General features: G+C 45.3%; 1 protein-coding gene across 1 annotated transcript in view; it reads left to right on the top strand.

Moving 5' to 3' along the window:
* The window catches only part of mctp2b (multiple C2 domains, transmembrane 2b), a 504,236-nt gene that overhangs the window by 460,351 nt on the left and 17,296 nt on the right, over window positions 1–26,589 (top strand). The window contains exons 20-21 of the mRNA XM_038813378.1: window positions 7,126–7,235; window positions 23,081–23,190. Of these exons, the coding sequence (XP_038669306.1) occupies window positions 7,126–7,235; window positions 23,081–23,190 (220 nt within the window). The remainder of the gene's footprint in view (window positions 1–7,125; window positions 7,236–23,080; window positions 23,191–26,589) is intronic.

Genomic DNA, 26,589 nt, shown 5'->3' with positions numbered 1-26,589 from the left:
CTTGGGAATGGGGTGGCCTGGCTCAGAGCACCATGCTGCAGTCTGTCTTTTAAACGCACTCCTTTGTTGCTACTTACTAGCCCCTAGCAGTTCACACTGCTGAGTGCTGTCCTTTGAACGCTCAGAGGCCTCTGGTCATCTGGGAGCCCACCCAGGCCGCCCCTTTGGATGCCCTCATACCCCAGCTGTATCATTAAGGAGATGGTCATGGCCAAGCTCAATCAGGAGCCCACCAGGTGTTGGCACTCCTCAGAAGCGCTGCCCCACTGCAGAAGTAGCAGGGAAGCAGCAGAGCTCATCCCAACCAGAGGACACCTGCACGTTGGCCTTTGGAGCCCACCTTGGTTCTCTGCCACTCTTGAGGGCAGAGGCCTCACTCGTGAACCCACACCCTTCAGGATCGCCAGCTATCTCCTCTTGGTGAGGTTGGCAGCGCTGACTGCTTCTGCTATCACCTCTCAGGGCTTTTCAGGACGACAGGCTTGAGGCTGTGGCCCATGCTGGAGAATAGGGTGTCCATCCTCTCCTCTTTGGCATAGAGCTGTGGGCCCACCACGGACTCCTGAACCAAGGAGGTGAGGGGGGGCATGTTTTCTGTGAGCCGTCTTTGTTGCTGCAGTGAGTGTAGTAAGTTGAGCTCTTAAAAACAGCTCTGGCTGCCATGCTCTTTAACGCTAACTCCAGCCCTAGTAGTTACTCCTGCTGGGCCGGGAATTGCTCTCACTTCGCGCCGGCAGAGTGCTGGACCATTTATGTCCTAACTCACTTCGTGAATAGTGCCCACAAAAGGAACGTTAATCGCATGCTACTCAGTTCCGGCGCCGACATTTAGTCTCTCAAACAGAGAATTCCGGCCCACCCCCCCCACTTGATGTCCAGTGTTGATCCTTCGTTGTCACTGAATCAAAATCCTGAAATTCCTTCCCTCGCAGCACAAAGGCTGTACCTACACTATGTGGACTGCAGTGATTCAAGCACGTGACTCACCTGCACCTTCTCAAGGGCAATCAGGGATGGACAGCACATTCCGGCCTTGCCAGCGATGTTTGCATCACATGAGCGAATTTTTAAAATCAATTTAATTTGTACAAGATGTGGATTTGCCCAGTCAAGCTACTGAAGAAACCTTTCGCATCGCTAGTGCAGTTTCCAGCTCTCAAAGCGGCACGGAACCACCTATGTCTTCACCTAAGTTGTAATTGGTCAAGTGGGAAAGTTGCATCTGAATCTCAGAATGGATCCCTCACTGATTCCCACACTGTTGATGCCTTTCACAGTGGCTCCCTCCTATTCATAAACCGTTGAGCTGCATTGTATAAAATAACATCTACAGCTGATTATTTTATCCATCTCTCTGCCATTCCCTGATAAACCAAACAAGTGCCCCACACTTTCTGCTTGTAATATATCTGCGAGTATTCCTTATGGAGACACACTAAATGAAGTTATTACTGCAAATTGCAGTCATGAGATTTTGTTTCTCCTTGCGATTTACTGGCTTTGGCAGGACTGCTTTAAACCTCGTGTGGAAGCTTCAGAATCTCTCTGTCTCTTGAAAGAGCACTAACAAGTATTTCTGTAGATTCCCGATTCAAGTGTTAAACAGAATCCAACAACTAGAATATCCTTAAAGCCAATTTTACCAACATGTTGGAACTGGCAGTGCTTTTTCGATGGCTACTTTAAAACATAGGCTCTCATTTCACCCTCCTTCAGACAATATCCTGCCTCCAATTGGCGGTAGAACAGAGATCGGGGCCTTTTAAAAAGTTGAAGCTTTGGGGCCACTGTGCTGACACAGTGCTTCAAACCAAGTTTAACTTTAGAAGTGGGAGAAAAGTGTCAGAATGGAAACCGATACATGTACATGCAGATACATTCATAACCACCCAACAAAATGGAATTGGACGAGGAAACCAAAATATACGTGTCAGTTTTTAGTATTAAAGATAGCAGATAGCCTGGTTTAAAATATAGTGACGTTGATTCTCAGTGAAGCAATAAAGAAATGCCTGAGGTAGTCAACAGTGTTCCCCTCCTCGTTCTTACGTTGTTGGGCACAGTGGAGTTTAGATCCTTAGTGATTCCAGTCTGAGATCTGTGACCAGAAACAGCCGCGCGTGGTGCTGCAAAGTAGTGTTTTCATCTTGTTGTGCTGTTTGATCAGAAAGTGAGCAAAAGCCCAGCAGGAGTCTCGCCTTCTGCTCTCAGCTGTACTTTGCACCTAGAGCTGCAAGTGTAAACTTGTCCTGGAGGTTTGTGGGAAGCGTTACTTGACTCCATTGCGCGAACAGCAAGCTTCCCGTTCTCACTATGCAAACGGCAGGCAAACATTCATCAGTGGCTTCCTCTATTCTCCAGCAAAGACTTAACTAGAGCGGCGCATCAAATTCCACCCGACATAAGGTGCACATGTGGCTATTAATATTTTCCGATTATTATAAATAATTCTGAGTCATTGAGAGGAATAGCGTTTAAACATATAAAGCAAAACTAGCTAAACACACGAGGGAGAAAGCAATGGAAGGATTTGGTAATAGGGTTTGATGAAGAATGATGGGAGGAAGGTTTGGGTGGGACATACACATTAGCATGAACCATTTGGACTGAACGGGCTGTTTCTCTGTTGTATTGTCAATATATGAGCTGTTTGATTAATAACTATAAGCACGAGCTTAAATATTCTCTTAAGTCAAGACATATCCTCAACGTGCATCAAAAACATAGAGAAGCTCACAGTAGGATTTTAAAAGTTTGTCTTTACTGTCACTTCCAGCAATGGAAAATAGATGAATTAATATGTTGTGTTGCTCAGCTGTGGAATGTTTGCAGTGCCGTTCCTTGTCATGGAGCCCATCATTTATCCTTTGGACTGCAACATGCGTGAGTGGTTAAGCCAGCAAGACTGAAGACCTGCCTTTAGCCCCAGTTTGACTTAAGCCGTGCTGCAGTCCCCAGTATACCCTGCTGTATGTATTCTTCCAAAGCAGTGAACCTTTGTAAACTGAGCAGAAACTGAAAACGGATCGCGTGCAGTGACCTTATTAAGGTGTTCAAAAAATGATGAACAAATGATGCAGGGGCCCGGCGCGGAGGAACATAGGCTCCCACGGAACTAGCCCGCCGTCCGATCGGTGGGCCCCGATCGTGGGCCTGGCCACCGTGGAGGCCCCCCACTGGGTCGGATCTTCCCCCCCTACCCGCTGGGTAGGACCATATGTAACCTACGCCGGCGATATTCGGCGGGCACTCAGCCCGTCGAGGCCCAGAGAATCGCTGGGGGGGCGCTTTCAACGGCCCCCAACCGGCGCGGCGGCGATCCCATGGGTGCCGGAAAATCGGCGGCAGAGAATCGGCGAGCTGGCGTCGGGGTGGCGTGGCACGATTTTCGTCCCCCCCCCCCGGCAATTCTCCGACTCAGCACGGGGTCGGAGAATCCAGGCCATTGTGTTTCCACTATTTGGTAAGTCAATGATCAGGGGTCACAATTTCAAGATGGTCAGTAAGAGAGCTAGGAGTGAGGCGGGGAGAAACCTCTTCACTCAAAGAGTTATTGGGATTTGGAATGCGATGCCTGGGAGAGGTGGTGAAGGCGGATTCCATAGGGGGTTTCAAGAGACAGCTGGATATATATTTCAAAGTGATGAATTTCGAGTACTACGGAGATAGGGCTGGGGAATGGGATTAGCTATAAAGCTCTTTTGGGAGCTGGTGCAGGCATGAAGGCCGAATGGCTTCCTTCTGTGCTGTAATGTGCTATGATTCTACGGGTATACATAGATACAGTTGCAGACTGTCAATCAGAGGAATCTGCCCATGACTCACCTCCTTGGGCTTTGTGTTTTTATCACACCTTCGTTTTTTTTTCCAATTAAGGGCAATTTAGCATGGCCAATCCACCTACCTTACACATCTTTGGGTTGTGGGGTGAGACCCACGCAGACACGGGAAGAATGTGCAAACTCCACACGGACAGTGACCCGGACAAGGGAGCAAAGCCGAGTCCTCGGCGCCATGAGGCAGCAGTGGTAACCACTGAGCCGCTCGGGGCATCTTACTTTAAAAGCAGTCATATTTATAGCACTTGCAGTCAAGCACCGTGCTTTCCTGTGCCTTCATCATGGTATGGGTTTGGGAAGTAGTAGCTTTAATTTTTGATGAGGAGAAGATGGCGAGTGATATTTATCACTCGCCAATTATACATCTTGTGATGCTAGAGGGCGGACGTCTTATCATCTGTTTTAACGATTACCAAAAATTAAAATGACCCCCAACTGATTGTATGTCAGCAGTCTCAGAATGGGCATTATCTCAGGGCATTCTTTTTGCCTATAGTCCCGCCTCGTAAACATGTAAGATTGAGAATATGAAAAGAGTAAATCCCATGGAGTTAAAAATTGGTAAGTAGTCACTACCTTAATTGTGGCATTACAATCGTTAGAGCATTATTTTTATCAAGAATTTTTAGCTTGCAAGAGAAATTTTTGTTTTGAAAAGCTTAATTGAATGATGAAAAAATGTCCATATTCATGCCAGCTTAAGACGGCATGGTAACTTATAGATGCTACTGCTTTATCTTCTCGCATTTTACCTCATTCTTCTCTTATGAGAAAACAAGAATTGAAAAGGTCATTTGATCCATCAAAGCTCATCCTTCTTTTATCCTAATTCTTCCATTAAACAATTTCAATGTCTCCAACGTTTTGTCTCCATTAGCACATTATTCCAAGCTGTTATCTCCCTCTGTGTAAAGAAGTTCTTTGTAATAAAGTGCCTGCTTTAATTTAGATTTCAATAATTGAATTTATGTCCGCTAGTTTTATCCAACTGACTAACTTGAAGTATCTTAATATTGGATAATTAAACATTTTGTATTTGCCATACACCCAATATGTATGTAGGGAATGGTGAAAAAGTCTGACGTGCCCATCAGAGAATAGTGTCAGTGGGGAATGAGGAAGGTGTCCAGGGAGTGAGAAAATGTCTGTTGTGAATAGGGAAGGTGTCCAGGGAATGGGGAATGTGTCTAAGGAATGGGGAAGGTCTGTAGGGAATGGGGAAGGTGTCTAAGGAATGGAGAAGATGTCATAGGAACTGAGGAATTAGGAGCAGAAGGAGTCCATTCTGCCCCTTGAGCCTGTTCCACCATTCAATCAAATCATGGCTGAACTCTTTCTGGTCTCAAATCCATCTCAGTACCTGTTCCCCATATCCCTTTGAGCCGTTTCTTAAAATCAGGAATGTATCTATCTCCTTGAAACCATTTAATGACTCAGACTCCACCGTACTACGGGGCACCACTCTCTGCGAGAAGCAGTTCCTTCTTATCTCAGTCCTAAATCTGCTGCCTCTCAACCTATATATGTGACCTCTTATTTTTGATTGCCCCACAAGGGGGAACATTTGGTTTCCGTTTACTTTATCAATCCCTTTTAGTATTTTATACACCTCGATGAGATCCCCTCTCATCCTTCTAAACTCTAGGGAGCATGAGCCCAAACTGTTTAATCTTTCCTCGTACCTCAACCCTTTCATCCCTGGATTCAATCAGGTGAATCTCCTCTGAACTGCCTCCAATGCCACCACATCGTTCCTCAAATAAGGAGACAAAGACTGGACACAATACTACAGATGTGGTCTCACCAACGCCCTACACAATTGGAACAACACTTCTCTACTTTTATACTGAGGGGTGACCTGACAGAGGTCTACAAGATTATGAGGGGCATGGATAGAATGGATGGGCAGGCACTCTTTCCCAGGGTGGAGGGTTCAGTAACCAAGGGGCATAGGTTTAAGGTCCATGGGGCAAAGTAGGTGCAGACGTGATGTGCCAAATGGCCTCTGTGCACTGTACGGATTCTATTGAGTCTTTTATTTACCATGTATGCGATACTATGAATGCAAGTGTGGTTTCCACATTGTTCATCGGGTAATCAGAACCACCTTTAATCCGCCTTAAATGTCGGGAGAATACAATTCCACCATTTTATCGGTAAACAAACTATTCCTCCTTCCAAATTAAGTGGCATAGCCGCCACGATTCCCACAGCTGGCAAGGGTGGAAAATTATACCCAATGTCTCAGGCTGTTGTCGTCGATGTGCCTCCACTTACTGTGACCTGGAGGGTGCCTCTCTCTGACCAAAAGTGCAGTAATCTGTAGCGAATTCAGGGATCAAATCCAAAATGCTTCTTTTTGGCAACTGATCATATCCCATGTCCTGTAGTGGTCTTTGTTGACTCTGGAATGCAGCGGAATAAAGACTTCACTGGTCTGTGTGTTATGCTGTAAACTACCGAACCGAGTTACTGAGCAGTATGTGAACAAAAGCAATGATACTCTGCAAATTGATGACAGCTCCAGATTCCTTGATTATTAATCTGTATGTCATAATTTGTCGTATATTGTCTCATTCCGAAGTACATAGCCTGCTTTCTCCGGCCATTCGGATTCTCTGCTCCCGCTAGCAGCACGCCCACGTCCATGGGATTCCCGGTGGCATGGGGTGGCATCAATGGAAAATCCAATTGATGAATGGTGGGAGTAGAGAATCCCATCGCCAGCAAATGGTACGCCGCTGGTAAACACATAGCTGGAAAATCGGAAAATGCTGCCCCTTATCTTTGTCACTCCATGGGCAGCACGGTGGTGGAGTGGCTAGCTCTGCTGCCTCACGGCGCCAAGTACCAGGGTTCGATCCCGGGTCACTGGCCTTGTGGAGTTTATACATTCCCCCCTGTGTCTGCTTAGGTCTCACCCCCACAACCCAAAGATGTGCAGCGTTGGTGGAATGGCCACGCTAAATTGCCCCTTAATAAAAAAAAATTAAGCTTTTTTCACTCTTTCTCTTTAACTCCAGTAAACCAGTGAAGCATAAAAGCCCACAAAGCATCTGGCCAGACGCAATATCTGTATGTTCAGACTTCTGTATCAAAGCAAAGTGGGCCTTTTCCTGTGAGTGAGCCTGATTTCCAATGCCATAATGGGCTGTGATAGTACAAAAGAAGCCACTATCATCATGCCACTATCATAATGTTTTGAACGTAACGCTATGTCCATCAACTCCCGTCACCTCCTTTCCTTGTTCTGCTCGACTGACAGCATGTTTATTATTGGTTGCAGGACTCTGAAAAGAAAGGATTAATAGGCAAGATCCACATGGTTCAAGATATTGTTATTACAGTTCAAAATATCCTGGATAAGGCAGCATCGTTTGGTGAAAGAATCAAAAAGTAAGTATTGTTGCTGGTTTTGAGGATCTAAAGCTGTCATTTATAGATCATGTAGCCTGATCATAAGTCATCTGATATTTGACATTATCACAATAATTCGATATTTATCAATTAGTAATTGCTTATAGTCAGTGAAATACTGAAATAATGATCAAGTCACATTTCCTTCTTTAGAAATAAGTTCACCCTTTTCTATTTGTGAGATACATCTGTCCATCAAACTGATACTTGTATCTGGCTTTTTCCTGATCTGATTCAATAGTCATGTGGTTACGGTATGGCGATGATGGTGGCATTGTGGTAAGGTCGCTGGGCTAGTCATCCAGAGATCCAGGCTCGGGGGACATGGGTTCAGATCCCTGATGCACTAACAATTGCACACAAAGACTCGAATCGGTACAAGAGAGGCTTTATTACCGTGAGATGTTATTCCTTCGACTGCAGCTGTAGAATGGCAGCTCAGGAGAACTCATGAATATTTATACTGCTCCCTGTGGGCGGAGCTAGCCGGAAGGGGATTACCGGAAAACCTGTAATAGCAGGTACTGCTGTACATCCCCTAATACAGGCACACACACATATACAGTGGTGGATCACCAAAATCCCAATCCCACCCTGGCAGCTTGTGGAATTTAAATTTAATGAATACGTCAGTAAAAGTGAACGACCCTCTTATGGATTGATCTGATTAATACTACACTCCTGAATGCTTCACCCGATGCCGGTGTTTATGTATTTACATTATGGACCTTGTGTTGCCCTATTATGTATTTTCTTTTCTTTCCATGTACTAAATGGTCTGTTTGAGCCAGTATTTCTAAGTGGGCTGGAAATACAGTCATGCAGTAAGTAAATTACACTGTATTGGCAAAACGGTCAAACTCTTCTAACTTTGATCTTCTGGCAATGATCCCATGGCCTTTTTGGTGAAAGCAAGAAGGGACGTGCCTTTATATTTAATTTTTGTAGAATCCTTCACTAATAGAGCAGAACCCCTTCCAAAGTATATAGGGCCCTGGATAATGAGGAGACGCATTTGGCAGCACATATTTTGGGAATCTGGTAAAAGGAATTGTGACTTTTCTCCTGTTTCTCCCATCTGTGGCAAAGTTAGTAAATAGGCCAAGTGGATGGAATATAAAGTGGAAGAAGTTATGCTCTAGCTGTCTAGATCCTTGACCTGAACGCAATCTAGAGTTCTGTGTCGAATTTTGAACACCAGACCTTAGGAAGGATATAATGATTAGCTCAGTTGGCTGGACGGCTGGTTTGTGATGCAGAGCGAGGCCAACAGGTTCCATCCCTGTGCCAGCTGAGGTTATTCATGAAGGCTCCGCATTCTCAACCATGCCCCTCGCCTGAGATGTGATGATCCTCAATTTCAATCGGCACCTGTCATCTCTCCCCCTCATCTGGGACTATGGTGACTTTACTAGATGCACCAGAATTATGCCAGAGCTTAGAGGGTTAAATTATGAGGACAGGCTGAGTATTGGGTTTCATTCCTTTGAATTTAGAAGATTGAGGGGTGATATATTTTAGCATTTAAAAACATTTGATAGAGTAAATACCAAGAATCTGTTTCCTCTAGTGGGTAAATCAAGGGCAAGGGGGCATAAAAATGTAGCAAGGGCATTCACAAGTCAAATCAGGAAACGTTTTGTCATACAAAGGAGCTGTAGAAAACTGGAACTCTGTCCTGTAAAAGGCTATGACAGAAGGTTTCAATACAAAGATAGGTTTTTGTTAGTTACGGTATAAAGGGATATAGAGCAAAGGCAGGTAAAGGGAGTTGAGATGCCAATCAGCCGTGACCTAGTTGCGTTGTGGAGCAGGCTCGAGGGGCTAAATGACCTACTCTTGTTCCTAATGTTCCTATAATATCTCCAGGAGTCCCGAGAAGGTTACACAAAGAAGGTTTGTTTTGCCAACAGAAGTAAAGGCCGCAACGCGGCATACAGCACCGAACCGGGACTACCAATCTTGCCAGTCCCAATCCGGGCAGGCTTTTAAGTACAAGATTCAAGAGCCCCAGCTGCTAGGCCTCTGCCCCTCAGCGGGGGGGGAGCTCGTATTTCACGAGCCCCATGGGGGAGATCAATTGGGTCATCCCCGTGGGTCTCGTGAGGGTTCAATGTTTCCTGTGCCACATCACAAGTGGAACAGTGCGCTGCTCAGTGGCTGCTCCTGTCCAGTTTCTGCCGTGTTCCTTGAAAGTGTCACAGAGATTTAGTGCAGTGGTTACTTTGATCTTAACTGAACTGGGCTGCATCTTGGTGCCATCTTCTTAATTCAGATTGTTCCTGGTCAGTCCCTGCAGCTCTGCTTTTCCTAATGTTCAGTCAAAATGAGTTGATCGGTCGTGGTGTTTTGTCAATGAGAAAAATGGCACAGAGAGAGAGTTTGCCTGGAAAAGATTTTGGTGTAGGATTTTTTTTAATGCGCAGGCTTGTTCTAGCTTTGACGTAAATACAAGAGATGCTGATCTTGTCGAGCAATATGTTCAAGCTTCTGTTCAATGTAAATATACTTCAACATGTTGGGATCTGAAGTGCAGATGCAGAACTTTCTGGCCCAAGCCTTATCCAGGGCAGTTCCAATATTTCAAGGTCACTCAGGTGTCCCAGAAACTTTAAAGTTATACAGTCCCAAACTGAGCACATTCAGAACTGTTCAAATAAAAACACCATTGATTAAGCTTCAAACTTCATCCAAAGATGTGCGGGTTAGGTGGATTGGCCACGGTAAATTGCCCCTTAGTGTCTAGCGGTGTGCCAGTTAGGTTACTTGGATAGGGTGGAGTGGACCTAGGCAGAGTGCTCTTTTGAAGTGTCGATACCGAACGGCCTCCTTCTGCACTGTAGGGATTCTATGATTCATCCTTTAATAGAAAGCATTTTTTCTCGCTATTAAGTATTCATGTTTTGAATAGTGCTAAAATGCCCATACTATTGTTTGTAGTCAGCTGGTAAATGTGAGTTTCCTTTCAATGCGTGAGATGGGGACAAGATTGGGATAGAAACAGAAGAAATCTGTTCCACAGGGCCATCTATTGAGTGCAATTTGCGACTGCATTGTGACAGATGACATAGGACATTGAATGGGTCCTGTTGAACAGTCTCGAAGTCACAAGTACAGAAAGTAAAGTTTGTGGACAAGAAATGCACACCCTGCACAAGGTCTTTAATAATGTATGGCAAACCATCCCCGCAGCTGGACAGAATGTAATGTAAAGCAGATTTAATTACTTCTTAAAATACACACCCAGCTCCCATTAAAATCAAGTTTAAATTATTAAGAATGAACGAGTTTGTATTGGAATTCCCTTTTCCACTGCTACTAATTGATTTTCAGAACTAATATATGACAAGTTATTTCCAAACGATGTGGTTTTGAGTGCAAAATCTAATATAGCACAGAAACTAAGTATCTAAAAGTTGCAACAGGATCTCACTCGAACACTATCATTAAAAGTGAAGTACTTTGCTTTCTCTGCAAAGTGAGTGCATTGAAGTGGATGGAAGTCAGGAGATTGAAATTGGAACACACACCTATTCTTATATGACTTATTGTTAATATTGTTAAGTGAAATAGCCTGGACCCGTGTCGACTTTGTGTACGCTTTGGAGTGTTACTACATAATGCATTTACAATATGTTAATTCACCTTGGTGAAAGAGAGTACATGACTCCAATAAAATATTCTTCCTGTGCTTTCATATTATCTCTCTCACACTTAGCTACTAATTGTAACTGGTAAATATACACAATCGCAATTCATCATCTTGTGATCATATATTGCTGTGAATTAATCAGCTACAAATAGATTGTAGTCATTGATTTTGTGCATAATCACATCTATTAGTCTTCGTATTTTGCAATAACGTTAGAACTTCATCGACAGTGTGGAAACCCACAGCACAAATTGGAGGCATACATCAATTAGCAATTTTTTTTTCACTCTCGTATTCACTAAAGCACAATTACGACACTCGACAACAAATTTATGAATATTCAATTGAAGAAACCTCGATCATATGTTTCATCATTCATTAAGTGATCAATCAGCCTTGTCATACATCCTGACAATTTACAATCCGTCATTTACAGAAATGGATTAAGGGATGAAATATAAATTCCATCTAAGCAGATTAGCTCACTTGATGTTGATTCTCTGATCAAGTCAATGTAAAGCATTTCTGTGCATCACGCAGAAGGACTTGTGTGTGAAACGATAATCCTCCCAGTCCTTGGCAGATCTGTAGAGCCGTTGCGGATATCTTGGCTATTTCCTGATGGAGGCACGTCTCTGCTTTGTACACGGGGTGCGGTTCAAAGTCAAGTTCTTGTAAATGGATTATGTTATTAGCACGTGCATGCTCATAGATTCTCCAATACCAAGATCCAGAACCAAGTGTCGCAAGCAAGGCAAAAGGCAAAATCCGACAAGGACACACAAAAAAAAACAACTTCTATTCAGTCGAGGATACACAAAAGAGGCAGATAACGTGGCATGCAATAGTGTGTTAATGAGTTTCTGACATGTGTAGAAGGAAAGCCAAGTTGGGGATCAACATTTAGATTCAGGGTTGCGACTATCACCTTATCTTTAATAGCCTGAGAACTGTAATATGTGCAAAGCCAAATCCTGACTGTTACGTTCAAGGTATAAGCATCCCACTAAGTTGAATGCCAATCGTACGCATTGCTCCTAGTGACTGTCCTGGAGCTTGAAGGCTTCTGCTCCAACCACAAGAGATTTCCAAAAATTGACAATTAACGAAACAATCAAAAAAGTTAAAGATGACGCTTATCTTGGGTGTCACGGTGGTGCGATGGTTAGCACTGCTATCTCACGGCGCCGAGGACAAGGAGACGATCCGAACCCCAGGTCACCGTCCGTGTGAAGTCTGTACATTTTCGCCGTTTCAACATCAAGTGAGCTAATCTGCTTAGATGGAATTTATATTTCATCCCTCAAACCATTTCTGTAAATGACGGATTGTAAATTGTCAGGATGTATGACAAGGCTGATTGATCACTTAATGAATGATGAAACATATGATTCATTCTCTGCAGTGTGGATCTCACCCTTACAAATCAAAGATGTGCCGGGTGGGTGAATTGGCCACTTAATTGGAAAAGAAATTACAAGAGATGGCACATCTTTATACTAGTTAGAGTTCGCTGCAAAAACTGCTGTGATATTACATTCTGATAAATGGTAACATATTTGCACAGGGCAATACTTTGTCCTCCACGTGTTCAGTGCCTCTTTTTTTTTTAAGGGCTGCCCTCAAACTGGTCTCATACCAAATGGGCTTTTACACTATTGCCTTGCCAGAGTTGTCATTATCCCAAGAACCAAGAAAAGGGTTTGAGATTAGAACTGGCGATTAGATTTACAGAGGATCTCCTACTGTCACAAAGGGGCATACTGTCCCCAGGAGCATTGGGCAGCAATAATTATTTTTGTTCAGTGGGAGAAAGAAATATTTGGAAATGTTTGCCTTCAATGGAAAGCACTGAGAAAGAGGAGGTTCATTGCCCATATAACACAGCAAATCGTGAGATAATCTTGATCTTCAGGGTGTGACCTAACTGAAAGGGTCTGAAGGAGTTACGCCTGAAGAGCAAGGCCTCTCTATATGTATCTGTTCGCATAGTGATCGAGTGAGGAATGCATCGTCCTGGATTTTAAACTGCTTGCCCATGTTGTCTGTGGTAATGTTCCTTTTATATCCTTATTGATCCAATAGGCATGATAGCATTATCCTGTTATTGCGCTTCAGCATGCATGCTCCTAGTGGCAAAGATGGCCATTGTAATTAATTCAGGGAGTGAACAGGCCATCTCATCTTCAAAACATAGGCCATTTAGCAGTGGCTCTTTGCTTGTCTTCTCGAAACTTTTCTATTAATTTTGTCTCCACCCTGAAGATTGTCTCCTTGCTGGGATAGTTTGATTTTTCTCAACCATGCAATACCTTGTCTGAATAGCCTTACGTTTGTGAGCCGAGGGACTGGGCTGTGACAGACTTGTACACACAGAGTATATCACAACAAATCCTGACCTCACTAGATGGGCACAGACCTGCTTCCGCAGCAGGGGCTATTGGTGGGAGTTAAAGAATGGAAGTTTTAAGTGGCCACTTCCCAACTACAAGGAACTAAAGCCAGTTATATCAGCAAGCCATCATGCTGGCTGGGTGAACTCGCTGAACTCAGTCCAGATTGGGAACCCAAGCCTGGACCTTTCTGTCCTGAGGAAGTGCTGCAGTGTAGGAGGTGCCATCTTCCAGATGTGATGTTAGACCAAAGCCCCAGCTACCTGCTTGGATGTTGAGAATCTGGAGCTCACTGCCTGACAGGGTGGTAGAGGCAAAAACCCTCACAATATTTAAGAAGCATTTTGGTGAGCACTTGAAGTGCCATAACCCGCGAGGGTATGGACCAATTGCTGGAAAATGGGATTAAAATAGATAGGTGTTTGCTGGCCGGCATGAACATGCTGGGCCGATGGGCCACTTTCTGTGCTGAAAAACGCAATGACCATGATGATTTTGAAGAAGGGAAGGGAGTTATTCCCGGTGTCTTGGCCAAATTCTTTACCTCGGTCAGCATGCTAAGGAAAAACAGGTTATCTGGTCACTATCACATTGCTATTTGTGAAATCTTGCCATGTGCAAAATGACTGCCGCTTAACTCCCATTACAATAGCGACGACACATCAGAAATATTTCAGTGGCTGCAAAATGTATTGAGGCATCCCGTGTTCATGAAAGACACTATATAAATGTGGGTCTTTCTTTCTCTTTTTAACATTCTATTCAATGTCATGATTCAATGAAATGAAAAATAAAATGAAAATCGCTTATTGTCACGAGTAGGCTTCAATGAAGTTACTGTGAAAAGCCCCTAGTTGCCACATTCCGGCGCCTGTCCGAGGAGGCTGGTACAGGAATCGAACCGTGCTGCTGGCCTGCTTGGTCTGCTTTAAAAGCCAGCGATTTAGCCCAGTGTGCTAAACCATTCAGGAAGTATTGAAAAGCATAAGAAACGTCTCACCATTTTGGCAAGTTTTCTCAAGTGGATGTAAAAGGTCCCACAACAATCTTTTGATGAAGATCACAGGAGTTCTTCCCAGTGTACTTGACAACATGAATCTCTCACTCAACACCTAAAACAGTTGAGCTGGTCATTTTCACATTTGCTGTTCATGGGGTCTTGCAGTGCACACATTGGTTGCCACATTACTTATAGTACAGCAATGACGACACTTCACAAATACTTAATTTGCTGCAAAGCACTTTGGGAGTCTCTCAAGTCAAGAGAGGCATTGTTTAAATATAAGTCTTTCTATTTTATTAAAATTAAGATTTCAGCTGTTGATGCCTCCGAATTCCATTCCTTTGGGATCAAATTTCTAATATCATAATGATTAGAACTTGATTTGGTACGTGGGTCTAGAACGTGAGGTCATAGTTTTAGGATAAGAGATAGCAGATTTAAAAAAGAGATGAGGAGAAATTACATCTCTCGAAGGTTGGTGAATCTGTGGAATTCACTGCCCCAGAGTGGTGTGGACGTTGAGTAAATCTAAGGTGGAGATGGACGGAATTTAATTAGGAGCAGGTTTAAGGATTATGCAGAGCGGGCAGGAAAGTGGAGTTGAGGTTGAGATGAGATCAGCCATGATCGGATTGAATGGCAGAGTGGGCTCGAGGGGCTTAATTGCCTCCTCCTGCTCCTAGCTCTTGTATTCGCATGAGTCCTTTAAGAACAAACTTCTGAAATATAGATGATTCCTTAACTTTTGCAGTGCTACAGAGGAATAGAGCCCACCTGTTGAGCAGTCCAATCAGATCATATTATTTCAATAAACTATCTGCTAATAGGCTTGTGCACACATCAAATCTCATCAGAAAATGATAGAGTGGTATATTGTCACAAGAATTTAATCTGATCTGACAACAATCTTGCGTTTGCACATCATTATTGTGTTTTTCGTTTTGTCTATATTAATCCTGGGATACATTATTGAGCAGTAATTAATTATTGCTTACTTTATTGACAAATAGAAAAGAGCCTAGGTTCTCATAACGATAATGCGTTTAGTACATTCTCCTTAGCCCTGTCCCAGGTGCATTGTCGTGTACCACGCAAGGGTGATAATGAGGATGCGAGCATGTTATCTGATGCATTTCCCTGGGGTCGCTGGGATTTCAAACAGAAGAAATTAGTATTATGATTCTTTCATTGGAAAATGCATATATTAATGTGAAATGATTAAAGTTTGATTACGCCATGTCACTCTGGGTTTTTAATTAAGAAAATTCCAGTTTTATTTGAAATAGGTGGGTTTTTTCAGGCCTTTCTCATTGTGCTCTTTATACAAAAGAGGATTAATTCTGCATCGATACGCCAGCCGCATTCTGGACTGTGGTTCCAGTTACACTTTGATAAAATCAGCTCGGTTGAAAAGTGTTTGTTTTCAAGCAGCTGTTGGAACATGAGAGATTGGATCGCTCACTGTTCAGAAGATGCAGAAAGATCCAAGTTGGAAGACCAGTCATGATAATCAGAGGAGAGAGAGATCCTTCAGTAATCGACTCTGCAAATTAAGCAGATTGTGTTCCTTTAGTAACACTTGTATTCATTCTGCGGCATTACGGTTACAGACGTCTTTGTTGATAGACAGCACAGTGCATTTGACTTACAACCTACCGAATAATGTTGGTCCTGGACTGAGCTGAAACTCTAGTGCAGTACTAATGAGTATTGATGTTTGGCTGAAATGGGAAACCAAAGCCCTCTTTGTCCTTCATGGCAGTCGTGAAAAGAAATCTCAGGGCGCGTTTGGACTAATTGGGAACAGAGTCCCATAGCACACAGAACCGAGAAACGCATGGCTATACAACATGACTCGCGTTGTATAAGGGGCCTCAGCAGGGAAACGCGCGGCCGATGGCGCACATAGCCCCGCTTTGTACACTGAGGAGCTCCGCTCACCGGAATTCCCCAGTGTAGAGATTTCCAAGTCCCCAAAGCAACCCCCTAGACGAACCCGAACGCACTATGGGAGGAGCCCCAGCCTGATTACGCGTGTGAAAAACTGCCAGCCTGGCACTGCCAATCTGGCATCACCCATGCCAGGCTGGCATCCAAGTGGCACTGCCAGGACGCTAAGTTAGCACTGCCAAGGTGCCCAGCTGGCATCAGCAGTGCTGGGACACCACTCTGCCAAAAGGGCATGCATCTGGGGGCCTCCGATCCCCAGGGAGACCGCCACAAGTGCTGTTCCATCTGGTTCCCGTTTGTGGGAACAGTGCTAAACGGCACTCACCCGAGGTCTCCCAGGGGAAGGGGATAAATCCCAACGCCTCGGGTACCTCGGGAATCTGCATATTAAAGTGAGGCTAGCTGTCTCGCAGATTTGTCTGTGCAGATTTGCCAAAAAAGTGATCCTGCTCACAATGATTTGTATTCATATTTCAACATCTCTCGAGTTCGCGTTAGATCCTGGGAGCGGGGTCTCCCAGCTTTTATCGGCCACGCTGCGCAGCGGCGAGCTGACTTTCAGGCACAGCATGGCAATTGGATCATGCCTATAGTATTTTGAAGCCGAGCAGAGTGTTGCCCTGACCGTATTTACCGTTCGACCAACAAGAACCAAACTGACTCTCTGGCCACCAACTTAATTTGCTATGTGCTAATTGGTTCTACATTTCCTATATTAAAACAGTGGCTGCATTTCAGAGATCAAAGGCTTCAGAACATTTTGGAACATCCTGTGCTTGTGAAAAGTGCTAGATAAATACAATGTCCTCCCTTCTTTCTTTCATTCTTTCTTTCTCTCTCTTCGTCTCTATTATTTCTTATTTCTGAACTACTGGGGTTCCAAAATACACTGTGTAAGAGCGATCGTAAGGGTAATCTGGGTGGACTACTGAAGAACTATCGAATGAGGCTGGAGGCACAGGACCAACAACTCTTAAATCTTTATCAAAAGGGGACAAAGGGAGCTCTTCAGACATGTTGGGCGAAATTCTCCGACCCCCAGCAGGGTCGGAGAATCGCCTGGGGCCGCCAAAAATCCCGCCCCCGCCGTGGCAGAGATTCTCCGCCACCCGGGAAGTGGCGGTGGCAGGAATCTCGCCACTCCGATCGGAGAGGCCCCTGCGGTGATTCTCCGGCCCGGATGGGCCGAAGTCCCGCCGCTGGGAGGCCTCTCCCGCCGCCGAGGTTTGAACCACCTCTGGAACGGCGGGATCAGTGGCGCGAGCGGGCCCCGGGGTCCTGGGAGGGGGGGCGGGGCACGATCGAACCCCAGGGGGTGCCCCCACGGTGGCCTGGCCCGCGATCGGGGCCCCCCGCTCAGACTCCGGGCCAGTGCCCTGGGTGCACTATTTCTCCTCCGCGGCCGCCACGGCCTCCACCATGGCGGAAGCGGAAGAGAACCCCACATCGCGCATGCGCCGACCGGCGATAGCCTTTCGGCCAGCCCCGCTGCCGAGGGCGGCGGTTGTTTGCGCCAGTCTTCTGGTGCCAACCGCTCCGGCGCGGGGCTGGCCCCCAAAGGTGGGGAGAATTCCCGACCCCTGAGTGGTTGGCGCCACTCCCCTACGCCGGGACCCTCCGTCACGCTGAGTAGTGGAGAATCCCGCCCGTTATCTGGGCAGAATGTACAGTGGAGTGCTAATCACCACCAGAAGATTAATGGAAGGAGAGCAATCGACCGACCATGAAGGAAGCAGTTCAACCATATTTTATCATCTTGTATCATTGACTTTGTCCATATATGTGTTTGTGGAACCCACCTCTTCACTCAGCTGAGGAAGGAGCTGCGCTCCAAAAGCTAGTGATTCCAAACAAACCTGTTGGAATTTAACTTGGTGTTGTAAGACTTCTTACTGTGCCAACAATATTAAAGTCTGGCTTAACCAGAACTCCCAACAATAAGGTCGTCCACGATGGCTTTGATCAGAAATTTTGGAAAACTGTGGTCACCTACACCCATATGGCACTTGAGCAATGGCATTTGGGACTAATCATAGAATTTACAGTGCAGAAGGAGGCCATTCAGCCCATCGAGTCTGCACCGGCTCTTGGAAAGAGCACCCTACCCTAGGTCAACACCTCCACCCTATCCCCATACCCCAATAACCCCACCCAACACTAAGGGCAATTTTGGTCACTAAGGGCAATTTATCATGGCCAATCCACCTAACCTGCACATCTTTGGACTGTGGGAGGAAACCGGAGCACCCGGAGGAAACCCACACACACACGGGGAGGATGTGCAGACTCCGCACAGACAGTGACCCAAGCCGGAATCGAAACTGGGACCCTGGAGCGGTGAAGCAATTGTGCTATCCACAATGCTACCGTGCTGCCCTTAGGTTTTATTGTTTCTCGTTACAACAAATTAATGAGCCCGTAAAATTATGTCGGCCAACAAGAACACAGGCTTGCAGGCAACTCTATGCTATAAGTGTTGCTCAATTCAAAAGGCTTCAATGCTTTGTTTTGAAGCAGGAATATTTACTTTGACCAACTGCCATCAAGAGCTGCTGATGGCCTCAACACACATGAAAATGCTGTTGACATTTCGAAAAGGGCCAACTGCCAGTCATGGGTAGCACTCACCCATTGCAGGCAATAAGCCCCTTAAATATGCAAATTCAGTCAGAACTCAGTGGAGCATGAGCCATGGATATTTGACCATTTCCCCAGGCGATGGACTTGAAGAGGCCCAGAAGAGCCTTGTTTTTTGTGTGGTCCAGAAGGAGTCATGCTCCTCTGTGCTGATGACTAATGTCATGACTAATGATGACATTAGTAGGCCTTGATACAGTGAACTGCTCCTGAGCACCTGTTAGTTGCCCGGCAGCAGTCCAACCCAGTGGCAGTGAGACCGTACACTTCAAATTCACAGCCCTTCCTTCAGATTCAGGAGATCAGTTGGCACACTCCACTCTCAGTGATAAATAATGACATGACTTTCAGGTGCTCTCTGCATTCCACCTCTTCGCTCCTGGGCTAGATGTTTCTGCATTTTGTTCTTCCACTTTTGCTGTTAATTTGCAACCGTAAACATAAGTTGGAGGGAGATTTCCTTTTGCTTAGGTGTAGTGAAATCAGAGCTCCTACATTTTCTGTAGCTTAGTTAGTGCTATCATGGAGGATGGTCAATAATCTTAGCCATGATGTGAAGGATATCCAATCTACAACACAGGGGAGGTTGAGATGGGGGGCTCACTATGATATTTTAATAGGCAACTTGTCTCCCGAGACCTGCCATCATCCTTTAACAGCCGCACAAATGTGGACCAGTCGTAATGGCACCTGGGGAGGGTGGTCCCCCAGGATATTGGAGACCCTGGGTACTCAAGCATTGGGCAGGGCGGAATCTGGTTCCCAGTGGCACTTGTGTACCTTGGTACTGCCAACTGGGCAATCCGGCAGTATCATCCTGGTGCCTGGATGGTGCTGGCAAGGGCACTAACAGTGTGTCAGGCTGACTGAGCCTAGGTGCCAGGGGTCAGGCCCGGGGGTGCCTTTCCCATAAGAGACGGGGTGAGAGGGGGGGGGGGTCGAGAACCCCTTAAGTGGTATGTTGGGTGCAATGGGGGAAGGGGGCGGTCAGGAAGCTGCAGTGGGCTTTCTGGCAGAGGCTGAAAGAGCAGGGCTGCCTTTAAAAATTGCACCTCCCAGAATGCCTTGATCCACTGCAATTCGCATACTGCCGCAATCGGTCCACAGCAGATGCCATCTCCCCGGCCCTACACTAATCCCTGGAGCATCTCGACAACAAGGACTCCTACATCAGATTCCTATTCATTGACTACAGCTCCGCCTTCAACGCCATAATCCCAGCCAAGCTCATATCAAAGCTCCAAAACCTAGGACTTGGCTCCTCACTCTGCAACTGGATCCTCGACTTTCTGACCCACAGACCACAATCAGTAAGAATGAACAACAACACCTCCTCCACAATCGTCCTCAATACCGGGGCCCCGTAAGGCTGCATACTTAGCCGCCTACTATACTCCCTGTGCACACACGACTGTGTGGCAAAATTTGGTTCCAACTCCATCTACAAGTTTGCTGACGATACGACCATAGTGTGCCGGATCTCGAATAACAACCAGTCAGAATACAGGAGGGAGATAGAGAACCTAGTGGAGAGGGGCAGCGACAACAATCTATCCTTCAATACCAGCAAAACTAATGAGTTAGTCATTGACTTCAGGAAGCAAAGGACTGTGCACAGCCCTGTCAGCAACAGCGGGGCTGAGGTGGAGATGGTTAGCAGCTTCAAATTCCTCGGGGTACACATCTCCAAAAATATGTCCTGGTCCACCCACGTCAATGCTACCAGCAAGAAAGCACAACAGCGCCTATACTTAGGAAACTAAGGAAATTCGGCATGTCCACATTAACTCTCACCAACTTTTACAGATGCATCGTAGAGAGCATCCTATCGGGCTGCATCACAGCCTGGTATGGCAACAGCTCAGCCCAAGACCGCAAGAAACTTCATAGAGTCGTAAACACAGCCCAGTCCATCACACAAACCTGCCTCCCATCTGCTGACTCCATCTACACCTCCCGCTGTGTGGGGAAAGCGAGCAGCGTAATTAAAGACCCCTCCCACCTGGCTTACTCACTCTTCCAACTTCTTCCATCGGGCATGAGATACAAAAGTCTAAGAATGCGCACGAACAGCTTCTTCCTCGTTATTACCAGACTCCTAAACGAGCCTCTTATGGACTGACCTGATTGACACTACACCCCTGTATGCTTCACCCGATGATGGTGGTGTGTCGTCACATTGTGTACCTTGTGTTGTCCTATTATGTATTTTACTTTATTTTATTTTCCTGTACTTAATGATCCGTTGAGCTGCTCGCAGAAAAATACTTTTCACTGTACCACGGTACACGTGACAATAAACAAAATCCAATCCAACTTTGATCTGCGAATAGTCCTTCTGCACTGGTGAGCTCAGTTTGCCTGTGCAGGAAATGACAGAAATGACCAAAAAAAAACAATCACTGATAGTGAGGTCTTTCTTGGCACCCGCTAAATGCGCCCGAAACCGGACGTGGAAATGTTTTGGTTGAATTGTGCGCATTGCCTACTCCATTTCATTCAAAGCAGCTTCCTTGACATAAAATTCCTGCTATTTACATTGCAGATTTTATACAACTTAAGAGTGAAAAAAATACTTTGAATTGTCAGATGTATGATGCATTCCAGAGCTGTTACCTAAAATTTCTTATAAATGCAATGGAGGGGAAAACTGTTGTTAAAACAAAATTATACTTAGCATTTTATGGTCCCTGTGTCAAAATAAATAAGCACACAGTGGGAAATGGAGGCCAGCAGTATCAATGGTTATAGCGCTAATTAGCAACAGCAGCAAGTAAAAACATTGTAATTTTAGTACGAAATCCTGTAAGGCTGATGGTTAGGGTCTGAATTACATCTTTATAAGCTGCTCCTTGGAGTGTTCCTTTAATGGAAGTATACTCAATCCTTGTCGTAATGATACTTACAAATCAATAATTATGTAAAGTAAAGTGAGTTCATTTGGGAAAAGAGCTGAATAGATGCAGCAAGCAAAATATCTTGGATACTGGAAAGCTGAAATCAAAACAGCAAGTGCTGAAAATACTCAGCAGGTTTGGTTGCATCTATAGAGAGAGAGAGGGAGAGAAACAGAATTAATGGGCTGGACTTTCATCTGTGTCCGCCGGCGGAATCTTCGTGTTCCGCCAACAGCGAGTGCCCCCCCCACCTACAGTTCCCCAGCGGTGAGGATGCAAACAACGTGAAGCCTCATTGACAGCGGCGGGACTGGAAGATACTGCCGCCAGCCAATGGTGGGCCGTCTCCACCGCCGGGAAGGGGGGGGCAGAAATCGGGGGGTGGGGCCCACCCAGTATTTCAAGTTAAATATGACATTTCTTCGGAACCGTTCCTTTCTGAAGAAGAACCATATTTGGCTTGAAACCGTAACTCATTCTCTCGCTCCACAAATACTGCCAGGCCTGCTGAGTATTTCCACCACTTTCTACTTTTAAAATAGATGCCGGCCAGAATTCTCCAACGCGGGATTTTCTGTTCCCGCTAGCAGCGCACCCCCGCCTGCGGGTTACCCGGAGGTATGGGCTGGCTATAATGGGAAATCCCATTTACAAGCGGCGTGAACAAAAAATCCCGCTGCCATATAACCATGTGCCGCCAAGAAACACGCGCTTGAAGGACCGGGAAATCCAGCCTGCTGTGTTGGAAAGGTTTATGCAATCCTCTCAGATCCGTGACTTTATCAATATATGCAAAGGGGTGGTAGCACAATGGTTAGCACTGTTGCTTCACAGCCAGGAGTTCGGGTTCGATTCACAATTTGGGTCACTGTCTGTGCAGAGTCTGCACGTTCTCCCCGTGTCTGCATGGGTTTCCTCCAGGTGCTTCGGTTTCCTCCCACAAGCCCTGAAAGACGTGCTGTTCGGTGAATTGGACATTCTGAATTATCCCTCTGTGTACCCGAACAGGCTCCGGAATGTGGCGACTCGGGGATTTTCACAGTATCTTCGTTGCAGTGTTAATGTAAGCCTACTTGTGACACTAATAAAGATTATTATATTATTATTGTTTTGATCCTTCCGTTAAATGTGTGGGTTTTTTTTAAGTGACGTATGCAGTTACATGTTATTTGTTGGAAAGTGTGTAACTTTAGAGTGTAAATGTCTAGGATTTTGGAACACTTGGCAGAGATCACATTGGCGTGAATTGCAATTTTAATTTTTCCATTCCTTTTGTTTTTTGAAACTTGCAGCACCTTCAACTGGTCGGTCCCATTCCTTTCCAAACTTGCCTGTGCTGTGCTTGCTGTCTGTACACTTGTGTTGTACTTTGCCTCACTGAGGTATCTCCTGCTGATCTGGGGTAAGAATCTTTTGTTTATGTGGCACTGGTTAAATGTTGAAGCCACAGATAGAGGTGTGTAAATAGAGTTGGATGATTATATTTGAGTGTTGCCACGGGCAAGATATATTTGTTTTCCTTTCACTACCCATGATCAGCAGCTTTTTATAAGGTGTTTATAAAAAAGGTTATTTATTGGTACATACATTTTAAAACACACTGTCTCACTCATTTCACACACAAGATTAAATACAGATGAAGCAAAAACAATATGGTTACAATTGACACTTATCTCAAGGTGGGATTTTCGGATCCCGCCGATGTCTTAAAGCGTTTTACGTGGCTCGTCTGCCCCACCGCCGGATAATCCGCAACGGGGAATCGTCTTTGGCGGGACCAGAGGATCCCGCCGGGAGTAAGGGCAGGAAAAATCTGGCCCTCAGCCTCTTTTGTAGCGTGCCTGTAGTTTCTTAGATGGAGGCGAAGCTTTAAAGTTGAAGTGAAAGTTTTGTAAAGTGAAAGATTCTCGGTCAAATGTCCAGGAGGTTGGTTCTCAGGTGAATCCGAAATTGGAACAAGTTGGGGAAGAGTTCCTCTCCCATTTCAAGGTATTACCATTCATTTCACTGGCTGTTGGGATGACTTGCAGCACGGTAGCATGGTGGTTAGCATAAATGCTTCACAGCTCCAGGGTCCCAGGTTCGATTCCCGGCTGGGTCACTGTCTGTGCGGAGTCTGCACGTCCTCCCCGTGTGTGCGTGGGTTTCCTCCAGGTGCTCCGGTTTCCTCCCACAGTCCAAAGATGTGCGGGTTAGGTGGATTGGCCATGCTAAATTGCCCGTAGTGTCCTAAAATAAAGTAAGGTTAAGGGGGGGGGGGGGGTTGTTGGGTTACGGGTATAGGGTGGATACGTGGGTTTGAGTAGGGTGATCATTGCTCGGCACAACATCGAGGGCCGAAGGGCCTGTTCTGTGCTGTACTGTTCTATGTTCTATTCAATGTCTTTCGATGGAATTCTCCCTCTGCAACCTTGTTTAAAAGCAGGCAGAAAACATGGCTGCCTCACCTTGTGGCCTTTTGCAAGTTCAAAGTCGTTTATCCAAATAAGGTGAGTGGTTACATTGAGTACGCATCCTGTGTTGTGGATTTAACACCTTGGAGAGTTTGAGACAGCCAGGATCATTGCTTTTGGATGGCCCATTCAATTTGAAATTAGTTTCAGGAAAGGGCAATGATACAACATCAGCCTGGAAGGTTCCTTTTGTTCCCTGTTGAGACGGAAGTGGTTTTCATCCAGACGAGAGGTCAGCCGACTCTCAGGCAGTCATCTTTTGTCGCCTTTTGGTCAGTTGTATAAACATAAAGTATTCATTGAAAGATCATAATATACTGGAACATGATGCTATAGTAACTCTTGCAGCACTTCTTTGTGGGATTTTGAACAGTGCCATAGTATGCTTTCTTATTAATTCTTGGAGTGTGGGCATCACTGCAAGTCCACCAGAAGATGAGCCACCCTCTTGTGTTTTCAGAAGGGAGTTCCAGGATTTTGACCCAGTGACAATGAAGGAATGGAGACATAATTCCAAGTCAGGATAGTGTATGAATTCAAGAGGAACTTACAGGTGGGGTGTTTCCACCTGCCCGCTGTCCTTATTCTTCCTGTTGCTCACGATCAAGGATTTGGAAAATGACATTAACGGCGGGCTTCTGCACTTCATCTTTTAGATAATACACACTGCACCCACTGTATGCCAGTGGTGGATAGAATGTCAATCAAACAGGTTGCTTTTTCCTTGATGCTATCAAGGTTCTGGAGTATTGTTGGAGCTGCACCCATCCAGGCAAATGGAGAGTATACCATCACGCTCCTGACTTGTGCCTTGTAGGCGATAGATAGGCTTTGGGAGTGAAAAGGTGAGTTCTTCTGGTCCAGTTCCATTTCTGGTCAATGGTAACCCAAGTGTGTTGATAGTGGGAAACCCAGAGATGGTCATTGCTTGACACTTGTGTAGCGCAAATGATACCATCTATCACAAGCTGCACAATCCGTAAGACTTCCAAGTTTGTGTCACCTGCAGATTTTGAAACTGTGCCTTCTTCACCCAAGTCTAGGTCTTAATATAGATCAAGAAAATCAGTGATCCAAATGCCCAAATCTGAATGTTGTCCAAGTTTTCCTTCATGAGGACATAGATTGCTTCATTATCTGAGGAATTGTGAGTGGAATTGCATACTCTGTAATGTTTAATGAATTGGCCTTATGATTGGGGGACTTCCTGCAGTGATGTCCTAGGCCAGAGATGATTGGTCGCCAACAACAAAAACCTCTTCCTTTGTACTAGGTATGATTCCAACTAATGGCGATTCATGCCCCAATTCCCACTAACTTCGATATTGCTCGGGCTCCTTGATTCCACACTCTGTCACACGCTGCCTTAATGTCAAGGGCAGTAGTCACACTCACCACACCTCAGGAGTTCAGATTCTTTCCCATGTTTACACTATGCTTAAATTGAGATCAAAAGCGAAGTGGCTTTGGCAGAATCCAAGCTGAACATCAGTGAAAAAGGTCTGAGTGATTAAATGCAGCTTGATGGCACTTCCAGTACCATCCCTCATCACTCTGTAGTTGATTGAAAGTACACTGATGGGGTGGTAATTTGCTGATTGGATTTGTCCTGCTGGTTGAGGACAGGATACATGGGCAATTTTCCACATTGTCAGGTCAATGCCAGTACTGTTGAAGCAGTACTGAAACAGCTTTGCTTATAGTGAAGTGATAGTTCTGGAACACAAGCCTTCACAGCATTGCAGCTGGGATGTTATCAGGGCACAAAGCCTTTGTTTCATGCTCAGCCATTCCTTGATATCAGGTGGAGTGAGCGGAATTGGCTGTCATCTGTGGTGCTGGGGACCTCAGGAGGAGGCCAAGATGTATCAATCACTCAGCAATTCTGGCTGAAGACGGTAACAAATGCTTCAACCTTGCCTTTTGCACTCACACTCCTGGCTCTGCCAGCATAGAGGCCGGAGATACTCACGGGGCCTCAACTTAATTTTGGCATGTCAATTTCAAAACAACATTGGATCAAGAGGAGACCATTCAACCTATCGGGCCTGTTTTGCCATTCAGTTAGATTATGTATCTTAGCCTGCCTTGGTGATGTAGCCCTTAATGCTATTGCCTGACAAAAGTCCATCAATCTTAGTTTAAAACTTTTTTATTGACCCAGCTTAAAGAGATTTGGGAAGGCAGAAGTCCACTATCTATTATGTGATGAAGTGTGTCCTGATATCAGCCTTGGAGACCCTCGCTCTAATGTTAAGGCTCTGCTGCTTTGTTGACTATCAAACTAGTTGTCAAAGTGCTGTCTTAAGTTGGCGTGGGTTGACTTCTCATCCAATGCCTCTGCCCTT

The sequence above is a fragment of the Scyliorhinus canicula genome, chromosome 12, assembly GCF_902713615.1.
Source record: "Scyliorhinus canicula chromosome 12, sScyCan1.1, whole genome shotgun sequence".
Lineage (NCBI taxonomy): Eukaryota > Metazoa > Chordata > Chondrichthyes > Carcharhiniformes > Scyliorhinidae > Scyliorhinus > Scyliorhinus canicula.
This window is presented reverse-complemented; position numbering and strand designations above follow the sequence as displayed.